The sequence below is a fragment of the Hyperoodon ampullatus genome (genome assembly GCF_949752795.1).
Source record: "Hyperoodon ampullatus genome assembly, chromosome: 3".
Taxonomy (NCBI): domain Eukaryota; kingdom Metazoa; phylum Chordata; class Mammalia; order Artiodactyla; family Ziphiidae; genus Hyperoodon; species Hyperoodon ampullatus.
This window is the reverse complement of record NC_136916.1, coordinates 167167128-167179653: the sequence shown is the minus strand read 5'-3', so window position 1 is coordinate 167179653 and position 12526 is coordinate 167167128. Positions and strand designations below refer to the sequence as shown.

The 12526-nt window shown below is 36.9% G+C and overlaps 1 protein-coding gene across 7 annotated transcripts in view; it reads left to right on the top strand.

Annotated features, from left to right (window-relative positions):
- The window catches only part of RPS6KA5 (ribosomal protein S6 kinase A5), a gene marked incomplete at both ends in the record, with an annotated part of 180087 nt that overhangs the window by 162686 nt on the left and 4875 nt on the right, over positions 1-12526 (top strand). For all 7 annotated transcript variants that reach the window (XM_079699290.1, XM_079699289.1, XM_079699287.1 and 4 more), the window contains 4 exons: positions 80-213; positions 881-974; positions 4931-5101; positions 8460-8651. In XM_079699290.1, the coding sequence (XP_079555416.1) occupies positions 80-213; positions 881-974; positions 4931-5101; positions 8460-8651 (591 nt within the window). The remainder of the gene's footprint in view (positions 1-79; positions 214-880; positions 975-4930; positions 5102-8459; positions 8652-12526) is intronic.

Below are 12526 nucleotides of genomic sequence, written 5' to 3'. Positions count from 1 at the left end.
GTTCTGTTACTCAACAATTTTATCTATCCCTGTGTATTACTATATTTTCTTAAGTGAAATGATGTTGGTTTCTTGTCAGGACTCTCCATTCTATCAACACTATGACCTAGATCTGAAGGACAAACCATTGGGAGAAGGAAGTTTTTCAATCTGTCGAAAGTGCATAAACAAAAAAAGTAACCAAGCATTTGCGGTCAAAATAATCAGCAAAAGGTATCACATTTCCAGCAGTCTCTCTTATGTATCCGTCCTAGTCAATGGATTCTATAAATTAAGATTTTTATTTAAAAGGAAAATAATGGTATATTATAAGGATTTTAACCAAGGTTTTAGCCATTCAGCTCATCAGTTGATCCATTATACTTCTAGCTCTGAGAAAGTAATCCATTTTAGACATAAATCATAGTATGATATGCTTTTCAGGTTATTATGAGAAGACTTTCTTGTGGCGGTGTTATTTAATCAGACTCGCTTAGTGAGTTCAGCAGCTTTTGCCATTCCTATTAGTTGTATATTTGAAATATTTTGTTCTGCAATTATTTAGTGACCTACAGGTAGTTTGAGAGCCAGCTAGTTGTTTTGGTAACTGATTATTACCTCCATGATTGTATATTCTTATTAGCAAATTGTCAGGCAAGTAGAGCATCCATTTCTTCATGTGATTAGCTCTTTCCTGACTCAGAAATGATCATTTTTCTCAAGAATAATGCTTTACTTGTTCTGGTGGGTGTATGACTCACTACTTTCAGGGAAGCCTCATTCTGATACTTTGACACTTACATTCTGAATATACTGTAAATAAAAACAAAATTAGGATTGGGGCAATGCTTCCAAAAACTTGGTGAAGAGGGATGTAGAGACTAACTGTTTCATCTTGCAGGTTGGAAGCCAATACTCAGAAAGAAATAACAGCTCTGAAACTCTGTGAAGGACACCCCAATATCGTGAAATTACATGAAGTTTTTCATGATCAGGTAGTCCACTTTTTTTTCTGTGGATACTAATTCACATACAGGGTTCTACTTTTCATCAGTTGTGTTGGTGCTGGGTCAAAGTCAGGGATATGGGACATGACCGAGCCACGTGAGAGGGTGAAAAGCCACTCCACGCACGCTTTCACCCACCCCCAAATCAATGCTTCCTCTCACTTCTGCTTCTCTCACTCAGTCGTGGTCGTGTAGGACCTGGAAGGAGGACGGGGGGCTAAAGCCCAGCTCGTTGAGCTTATTGCACGTTCAGCTACTACCCCGCATAGCTTCGTCTCCGCGTACCTCTCAGTACTCAGTCATTTTCAGCCTTCAACTTAACCCTTTAACTTCAAGAGTAGAACTTAGGGGGCTTCCCTGGTGGTGCAGTGGTTGAGAGTCCGCCTGCCGATGCAGGGGACACGGGTCCGTGCCCCGGTCCGGGAAGATCCCACATGCCGCGGAGCAGCTGGACCCGTGAGCCATGGCCGCTGAGCCTGCGCGTCCGGAGTCTGTGCTCTGCAGCGGGAGAGGCCACAACAGTGAGAGGCCCGTGTACCACAAAAAAAAATAAAGAGTAGAACTTAGCCTAAAGCCTCGTTAGTGCAAACTGAAGAGCAAATAGGAAGCAGAGGACAAAGATACTCTCTTTCCATCTTCTTATTCCAGGTGACAGATTCTGCTCAGGCCACAGGCCAGGTCATGCTACCCGCCTTTTACCCCCGGTCCCACTTTCCAGCAGTACCATCACACAGGGTTATGTAACTTTAGAGACAGGAGGAACACTGTTTTGTCAGGTCCATGTCTCCTTCCCTGCAGAAATCTCTCCATTACAGTCATCTTTCCTCCTGGGACTGGGCGGGATGGCACAGTCTTACACAAGACAGCATGCTGCGCACAAGAGCTAAAGCCAGTCCTGGATGTGGTTGGCCCTAACTTTACCAAAGACGAAACTGAGGTTCAGAAAGGTCATGAGTATTTTCCCACAGGAAAAAAAAGGGGGGGTGCGTCCTGAGACTCGTCCAACCAAGGTCACGTAGCAGGTCAGTGAAAATCTAGTAGGAAGACTTGGTCTCCGGTTCTGGGCTCTCTCCAGTGTGGTACCGTGACATCCACGTCCTAGGAGAGTGGTGGCCCAGTTCTCTACCACATTGAACTTTCCCAGAGTGCCATGGCCAAGAATGACACATGGTGGGGAAACCAGGCAGCAGCAGCAGGAGCATCATGACTGTAATAACTGCTGCTATTTATTTTCACATACGTTACATGGTACAGGTATTGTAGCGCTCATTCTACATGTATCATCAAACTCCCAGAAATTAAGTAACCGTGTCTCCCAGTTTATAAGTGGTACTGCTGGAATCTGAACCCATGCAGTCCAACCTCAGAACAAGCACTTAATTACTTTGTTCTACTGCCTAGAGGAGGCAGATACAAAGCCTGGTTTTCATATCAGGTGAGTGAGCACCCAAAAATGACATCATCTACTTGCATCCTTGGTGCTTATAGTCAGGAAAGGAAGCTCTTTGAAGCAAGGACTCGGGGGGAACTGTTCTCCCTGCTCGGGGGAGCTGTTCTCCCTGCTCCTCTGCTGCCTCCACCTCACTGGGCCACTCAACTACAGTGCAGGTAGAGTCCCCTGCCCACTGGGGGTGCTTACGAGGAGGCTAGGCAGTCTCCTATTGAAGGCAATCCACACATGCATCAAGGGCTTGGTGGATGTCCTTCGACACACCCCTTGGTTTTGCAGCTGTGCCCCTAGCTACTTCCCCCGAAAGACTTTCCATCTCTGACCGTCAGGCCACTGTCAGATCTCAGGAACTACATCCCTAATATTTTACTTATGTGACAAATTAACTTTATTATTTGCTATTTTTATATTCAAGAGTTACTAGAATAGAAACCATCTCATGATGTAATCCTATGTATACCAGTATAAATATATTATCATTCTCATATACAGTTGTTGATAGTTGGGTTGTTTTTTCCATGATGGTGACACAGTTGCCTAGATCATGCCCGAATCCACCATAGTCCTCTTTTCAACTGATGGGTGAAATTGATTGTGGGTGTGTCTCCGGCCTTTGACTGTACAGCAGTGTAGTTTGTGTACCATGCTTTGTGCTTTACTACTCTATTAGTTTCCTATTGCTGCTGTTACAGATTACCACAAACCTAAAACAATACAGAGGTATTATCTTACGGTCTGGAGGTCAGATATTCAAAATCAGCCTCACTGCTGTAAAGTCAAGGTGTCAGCAGGGCTGGTTCCTTCTGGAGGTTCTAAGGGACAGTTTATCTACTTGTCTTTTTTAGCTCTGGACACTGCCCACATTCTTGACTTGTGACCCTTCCATGTCATTCCAGTCTTTTGTTTCCATAGTCCCATCTCATACTGTTGACTCTGGTGGATAATTAAGATACCCTTCCCATCTCAAGATCCTAAATCACTTCTGAAAAACCCCTTTACCGTATAAGGTAACATCCATAGGTTCTGGGGATTAGGATATGGACATCTTTGGAGGGCCATTATTCAAGCTACTATATATACATTTTTTCACTGTTACCTACATTTTATTGGTAAAGGTGCTAAAGTTCATAGAGGTAAAGTAACATCCCCAAGGTCATAAGTAAGTAGTAGAACTCGCATTCAGATTCAGGTTTGACTCTAAAACCTATCTCTTAAACCACTACAGGTCTTGCCCCTCATTTTTTTAAAGCTTGCTGGCATATACTTGTAGCAGACCTTTAGATTTGATCTTAATTTGTCTGATGTAGAAACTCAAATCAGCATGGTCTCTAATAGCCTGGGAGCAATTCTGTTAATAAAAGGGTTTTTCACCTTCTAGAATTTGCCCATTATGTGCAGGATAATGTCTTTATAATCATCTTTTTCTTTCTTTTTTTTTTTTTTTTTTTTGCGGTACGCAAACTCACTGTTGTGGCCTCTCCCATTGCGGAGCACAGGCTCCGGATGCGCAGGCTCAGCGGCCATGGCTCACGGGCCCAGCCGCTCTGCAGCATGTGGGATCCTCCCGGACCGGGGCACGAACCCGTGTCCCCTGCTTCGGCAGGTGGACTCTGAACCACTGCGCCACCAGGGAAGCCCCTATAATCATCTTTTTAATGAAGCAATTTTCCTGGACTTTGCTAATTCAAAGGAAAGCATACTTTGTTTTGTTTGTTGAGTGACATTGGTGCTATAAGGCACAGCACTTGAATCTGAGTATTGATTTGTATCTTTTTTAAACCATTTGTGTTCATTGGAGAGCTGATGTAATTCCCTTGCTTTTCAGTAGCTCCTACATTATTTTCTTTATGGGAATGTATGCAAAACATAGTAAATACATGACTTTTAATACTATTTAATTAAGATAATGCCTTGGGATCAAAAGCAATTATTTAAAAAAAAAAAAAAGCTCAATGTGAGTTATGGGTATTTGGCATGGGAATTAACAGGAACACTGAAACTAATCTGTTGAGCCCTAACAGAAGATTTAAAGTGACATCATCCAACCGTGCCTTTTTTAAAAGATAAATTTGCCATTAAATGTGTGTGTCAGTCCTCCTGGGGGTAGTTGCCCATATTCCATCAGTAATCTATATTATTTAAAGCAGCCAATTTCACATTATTATCTGTACTAGCTTATACTTTAAGAAGAAAGATATGTACACTTGACAGAGAGGGTTGGAATGGAATTCAAATGAAAGAATTAGTCAAGGAAAGGATATACAAAGATTTCACCGCAGTACTTGAAATTTTCCATTACCGAAATAGAACTCTAAAAAAGCCACATTATCCTTCAACTCTTTCCCCTAAAATACAAGCATCACCATTGACTATTTTAACAAGGGACTATTTAAATTTATCGGTAATAGTTCATAGTCAGGAAATGTTTTATACGTTGATAAGCTTCTACTCCTCTTCATCAAGGCCCTCCACGTTATTCTTCTTTCTTTTCTAGCTTCACACATTTCTAGTGATGGAACTTCTGAACGGGGGAGAGCTATTTGAACGCATTAAGAGAAAGAAACACTTCAGTGAGACAGAAGCCAGCTACATCATGCGGAAGCTTGTTTCAGCTGTAAGCCACATGCATGATGTTGGAGTGGTACATAGAGATTTGAAACCCGAGGTATAAAATTACATGTTTTCTCATGTAATGCAATCTAGCATCATTATTAAATATCCCCCAGATATGTGTGGGCTTTTTTTTTGGTGGGAGGGTTGTTTTGGTTTTTTATTTTCAGGGCTTTCTGCTAAATAGATACTTGCAAATATCACGTTTCTTGCATTTTTTTTTCTTTTCTATTTCAGTCTAAAATAAATTTGTCTTTTCGTTCTTTCTTTTTTTTTTTTGCCAGCTGATCATCTTGAGGTTATATTTGTAAGTGTGAGAGCCTTTTATGGAAGAAATACTTTATGCAACAATTGTGGACTAAAAATAGCAATGGAAATTTTTGTAGCAGAAAATAATGCCCCTCCTATATGTATACCATTTTAGAGGGATTTTAACAGTGTATTTTGAAAGCTTATCTTTCACTTTTGTAATCAAATTGATTAGCTCATGAATAGAAATGTATATTGTTGTGTTCTAAATTTTTAAATATAAAGCATTGTCTTTGTTTAATGAGTTATGCCATCCTTACATGTGCTTTTCTTTGCTCATGTACTATAATATTTATAGAACTGTGTAGCAATGTAGAAGTAGCAGCTTTTTATATATTTCTCCTTTCAAAAGGTTAAGAAAGAAGGTTCTAACTCTAGAATGATCCCTTTTTAGATCAAAAATGTGAAAATTCCTCCCTTTTAGAAAATCATCAAAAGAATAATGAAAATTTAAACACAAAACCCAATAATTTATAAAAGAATAACAATGAATCATCCTCTACCCTATGCAAAATTATATATATTTACTATCTAAAATAGAATTTCAATTTTAACTACCATGTGATTATAATGCATTTTTAAGTATATTTAAAATAATAATTTGGTGTTTATTTTTGTATTAGATTACAAAAGAATATTTCTCAGAAAGCACCATTTTTGCCTTTTATTTAAGTACTTTGGATTATTGGTAGGAAGAGGATGTTTTTAAAATGGAATTCTGTGCCTTTGGATATAATTGACTGAGTCCCAAAGTATTTAAGCTTCTATGTACTTTCCATTACTGTTATTCATATTACTTGTAATTAATCAAAAGTGAATTGTGTTTTATGAACTTGCAACTATGATAGCTACCCCTCTGCTTCCTTCATCACAATTCTCACTCTCCCACACAACGCCCACTAAAAATATGGCGCTCTGTACATTGGAGATTTGCTGTCTATTTTTAAATGTGAAAGCATACCACTTAACTGTTTTTTTGATAGACAAGGAACAAGCATGTAATTTTTTTAATTGAAAAGATCTGTTCCATGACTGTCTAGAATTCATTTTCACATGTTTTATTCTTTGATAACTGGCCATCTGTCACCTCATGAGTCTCAAATGATGCAACTGTCCTCTCCAGAGGAATTGAAATTTGCCTTCCTATTTTACTGAGTAAAAAGATACTCACATAGCTTAATTCTTATCTGTCATAAAGCTTTTCTTTCAAATAGTCATTTGAAAAGAAGAATTGTCTGATTATTAAGGACATTCTACTACCATTATAGTCCTAAATCAACATATATTTTGGAGACATGAAAATGTGCCTTTGTACTAACACTTTCATAATAAAATAGCTTTCACTTTGACTTTTAAGTGGCAGAGTATATTATTTTCAAGCTAAAAGTTTAATTCCTTTCGCATTGATGTAGCATTTTAAGATCTGACTGTATATCTTTTGGTAGATATTTATGTGATATTCATATTCTGCATAGGCAAGATAATTTCTAGGTGAGAATCAAATAAATTTAGAAGCTGGCTGACATTCTTAGTAAGCTGCTTTGTATTTTTCAAACTGGTCCCCATATTCTTGAAAGATTGAGAAATTTTATCAAATTAGTTTCTGTCAGAACTTGAGACAAGGATAAATGTGGTTTGAATGACTAATTCCTGCCACTTCTGACCATACACACCCAACTACACTTTGAGAATTGGGAGAGGAGTGAAGAGGGGCGTGCCACGTCTCCTCCATTTCAAGATCTAAGAACAAGGAAGTCCTTAGCCGGTCTTAGTATAGAAGACACTAAAGTCATTTCCAAAGTCTTGTAGGCTCTGGGAGGACAGGCCAGGTGTGCTTCATCCACTGCTCTGTATGTAGCACAGTGCCTTGTGCTGTGGAAGAGTTCAGGGGTCATTTGCTGAGACTTATCCCAAGTACCTGGTCCATGAACGCCAGCTATGACTTCAGTTGTGGTGAAGCCTTACATTGTATTATATTCACATTTTAATTCCATCACAAATTCAGGATTAGACATTTTGTATAATAGAAAATTTAAGAAAACTTTTCAGTTAATTTTTTTGCTTCTTTCTTACCACTTCATTCATTTTTAACTTTTGAACGGGGGCCTAGAAGATTTTTCTTCTTTGTATCAGTGAAGCATTCTATGATGTATATTATTTCACTTCAAATAATATTAAAAAGCAAATGGTGTTCCAGAACTGGGGAATAATTTAATGATCAAAAAGGCATAACAGATTTTATTAGGATGTCTAAAGACAATATAATCAGATTCAATTACTGTGGGTACTAGCTTGATGTACTAATAAAAATGGTGATTTGCCCATCAGTACAGTTAGATTTTTTTAAACAAGTGGTAAATACAAAAGTAATCAGTAAAACCTTAGTGATCGACACGGCTTGGCAAATGATTCAAAATAACAATGTTTTCTGAATAATAGAGGGGTAATATCCATAAGCATCAAAAATGTTCAAGTATTAACTGTTTTGGAAAAAATATTTCTGAAATGTATGTCTCCACCATGTATTCTTTAATAGGCTTTACTAGATATTATGCATAACTATTTTATTTATGATTTCATTCAATGGACAAATATTTACCAAAGCATCTACTACATGAGAGAGTCATGAATAAGGTAGACGCACAGTTGCTGGCCTCATGGAATTATGGTCTAATGTGGGTAATGTGGTCTAATATTGCAGAGCTGATACGTGCCAGGAAAGAAAAGTAAATGCTAGAAGAATATATAATAATTTTCATCTTCTGTTAGGTGGCATCTCTAAATGAGGATTAGATGCCTGAGAGCCAGGTTGGAAGGGAGGTTGGTGGAGGAGGTCGAAGACAGACACAAGCAGAAGGGAAAGCATAGACAAAGAAGAGACATGGTCCCACTGAAAATGTTCCACATGACCTTGTACAAATTGATGTGATACAGAAAAGTATAAAGCAGAGAGCAACAGTACGCTGACATCCAGGTCCCAAACCCACCCTGTCAGACCTTTCTGTATCTGAATCCAATGTAAATAGATAGACAGGTAATATTGCATAAATGCATCACCAAGTCCCATTTTAATGAGAAACTAATGAAGTGTTTGTATCTTGCAGAATTTATTGTTCACTGATGAAAATGACAATTTGGAAATTAAAGTAATTGATTTTGGATTTGCACGCTTAAAGCCACCCGATAATCAGCCTCTGAAGACGCCGTGCTTCACTCTTCACTACGCCGCCCCAGAGCTCTTGAATCACAATGGCTATGATGAGTCCTGTGACCTCTGGAGCTTGGGTGTCATTTTGGTGAGTTCATATGTCAGGCCGTTAAACCCAGTCAGTTCTCTGATGTCCTCTGTATATCTCTCTCTTTGCTGTTTTTCTTAAATTTGTGAGAAAATTGGCAAATTGGTTTCTTTTCTTTTCAGTAAAAGGCCTGACTATTTCCCTTTCTTAAAATTTACATTGGAGAAAATGTAGGAATTTTTATTTTGGTTTATTCTGGAATATTTAAGGCAACTGTGTTTAATGTGAATTACAGTTGTGTATATATGTATTTTAAAAGAAGCAGTAGTATATTTTCATAAGATATGCATGTTAGATATAATGTGAAAATAGCTAAGTGACTCATTAATAGAAAAATATTTTAAAATATATTCTCTGAGATTTTCAGGCTAAAAGGTAATTAAGGAATATCACTTAGGATAAATTAACAAATTAATAGAAAAAACTAAAAATATTTATAGTAACTTATAGTAATCGTGGTGAGCATGCTTTTCACAAAATCTCTTTGGATGCCGGGATCAGAAACAGAACATTAAGCTAGAAGAATCTCGGCATGTTTTTTTCTCAAAATAGTTTTATGTTTTCTGCATATAACCTGTAATGCATAATCATAGGGAGAAGTTTTCAGACAACAGAGAAAGATATAAGGAACAAAGTGAGATCACTCGTAATCTCATCATACAGAGATAATATTGTGTAAGCTCTTACTCTCCTCCCATCCCTACCCCCTATTATGTATGCTTTATATCTTTCTACAGATTTCTCTATATATTTGTATATATATTCAGGTTTTTTTTAACAAATGAGATTATGTTATATATGTAGTTTGATATCTCATTATTTCCTTAGAATAGATTCCTAGGAGAAGGATATATAGATCTTTATTTTGACATATATGCCTGTATTTCCTTCTAGAAGGTTTATCAGATCATGTTCTCATCAACTGTATGTGAATACATTGGATACTATCAATTTCAATTTTAAATTATTTCCTACTGTTGTTATAATTTGCATGCACTTCCTTGATGAGTATTCAGTTTGAGCATCTTTTCGTGTATTTGAACATTTTTATTTTCTGTATTATGAATTGCTGTTTATGAGCTTTGCCCACTTTCCTATGGGGAAATTTTTCTTATGGAAACTTAAAGGTCTATGAAGGATTTTAATTCTTTGTCTGCCATTAATATTGGAAATGTTTTTTCTGGTTTTTCATGTCTTTGAAAACTTTGTTTGTAGTAATATGGGGTTTTAATTTTGTTTTTTGAGAGGCTTAAATAGAGAAGTTTTTTTATTTTTATGTTGTAGGATATGTTAGTCTTTTCCTTTATGGTATCTGGCTTTGATGTCAGATTGTCACTCCACCCCAACCCAAGATTATAAAAATATTCTCTTAAATTTTCCTTTAGAATTATGTTTTATTTTTATACTTATGCACTCCATCTGGGATTTATTTTGGTGTCAGTTTGTTTTCCCCCAATGGCAGCCAGTTGTCCTTGCAGGATGGTTCTTTTATTTTTAAGCTTTATATAGTTTTTATTTCAGCAGTTTTAAGTCATTATTTATAATTTTCAAACTGAAATTACATATTTATGAATATGATTTTTAAATTAAAATAAAAAACTAATTTCTGTAGATTTGAGAGTTTTGTTTGACTTAAACTGATTTCAGTAGCACTCTCCTAAAAAATTCGTCTAAATAAAAAAGAGCCTTTCTTTTTTAGCAATAATATGTTTACCCCTTGTAAAACAGCCCTTACTTAAATACAGGCCAAATATAATTACCATGCTTTTTAAGGTTTTAAAAGACAATCTTAGACATGCAGACAGGTATTTTAGAGACTCCAAATGCCGTGTCTATGGAAATAACTTTGTATAATGGCATGGAGAGAAGCCAGTCTTCTCTCTAGATCTAATTGTCAAGTTTTAAATGGGAACAGGGGACAAAGAACAGATTAAATGATACCACAAGAGTACAATCACAACGTACAGACTGCGGGAAGTTCTGCAGGACAAACAACCGAGTTTCTCCAGCAAATAAATTATGAGAAAAAAATAGCCTGGGAACCTATAGATTAAAAGACATTTAAGAAACAGTGTTTGCATCTTACTTGAATTCTGATTCAAATTCTAATTTCAAATCTATTTATTAAATTCAAACTGTAAATCTAAGTCATACAGATATATTTATACAATATATATAACACAATTGGAGAAATTTGAATATTGACTGGATATTGGATGATACAAAGGAATGACTGCTAATTGTTTTAGGTGTGATAATAGGTTGTGGTTGTGGTTTTTAAAAATCCTTGCCTTTTAGAGACACGAAATACAGATGAAAAGCATAGTTAGCACCTGCATTAAACTGTCCAAAAAAAAAAATAAGAAGAAGAATGCTTTGCAAACTTTTCCATATAAATGAGTGCATACCTCCAGAGGATCTAGATACAAAGCCTGAGCTATCCCATAGTAAGCACAAAATTTTCTGGGGGTGGGTCGTCTGGTTTGCCTTAGAAATCTATGGCCCTTTTACATGTTGCATCTAATACACATGAATATGGATACTTTAATATGAAAATAATTTATGTTACCCCCATTGGGTAAAACAAATACTTCAGGAAGATGCATCACGTCATATCATGCAGCTTTGATTACAACTCAGTCTACCTCATGTATGTGCAGTTCACTGGAAATTCACAGGACTTTAATTAAAATAGAGTTTACACAGTGTCTTAAGTCTGCTCAGGGCCACCATAATGAAATACTGCAGACTGGGTGACTTAACAGAAATTTATTTCACAGTTCTGGAGGCTGGAAAGTCCAATATCAAGGTGCCAGAAGGTTGGTATCTGGTGAGGTCTTTCCCCTTTGGTTGCAAACAGCCATCTGTTCACTGTGTCCTCACATGGCCTCTCTTCAGTGCATGTGCTTAGAGAGAGAGAGAGAGAGAGAGAGCCAGCTCCCTGGTGTCTCTTTTTGTAAAGACACTAATCCTATTGGATGAGGACCACACCCTCATGACTTCATTACCTTTACTTCCATAAAGTTCCTACCTGCAAATACACTCACATTGGGGGTTGGCTCTTTGGCATATGAATTTTAAGGCACACAATGATTCAGAGCTTAACAGACAGTATTTAGAAAACGTAGGATAGGATTATATGCTATCCCATAGGAATATATAGCATACCCACAGGATGGAATATAATAACATTTAAAACATACTTCTTCCAAGTGTTTTATTCAGGATTTCTTATTTTTTCACTTTCTTCCCAAAATTTTATTGTGAAAATTTCAAACCTAGAGAAAATTTGGGAGAATAACACTGTGAACATTTAAACATGTTGCCACATTTACTTTTCCTTTCTCCCTAATTCCCTCTTGTGTGTGTATACATACATATATATACACATAGAGAGAGAGAGATGTATATCTTTATGTATATAGATACTTTCTTATCACACCATTTACAAACAGTTTGCAGACACAGAATTATTCTTAACAGAAGTTGATTCCTGGATAATCAACTAAATTGTAAGATCTTGGAGTTGAGAGGAGCCCTAAAGTTTGTTTAATTCTAACTCTTCCAGAAAAGGGATCTTTTCTACAAAGTCCCTGTCACCAGTCTCCTTTAAAGATTTCCAAAGATGGAGAATTAGTTTTTCCACGCAAAAGCCTGTTGAATTATTACACATGAGAGCAAGAAAACTGTAATATGAAGGATATTTTCTTGTACTTAGCCACAAATGTATCTGTTAGGAAGTGGGGTAAGATAAGAAGCCGAGCAGATTTTGGAAAACTACTTGGCAGTATCTGCCAAACATACACAGACCAAATGACCCAGCAGTTCCAATCTCAGGGATATAGCCAACAGAAATGTGTATTTTTATGTACGGA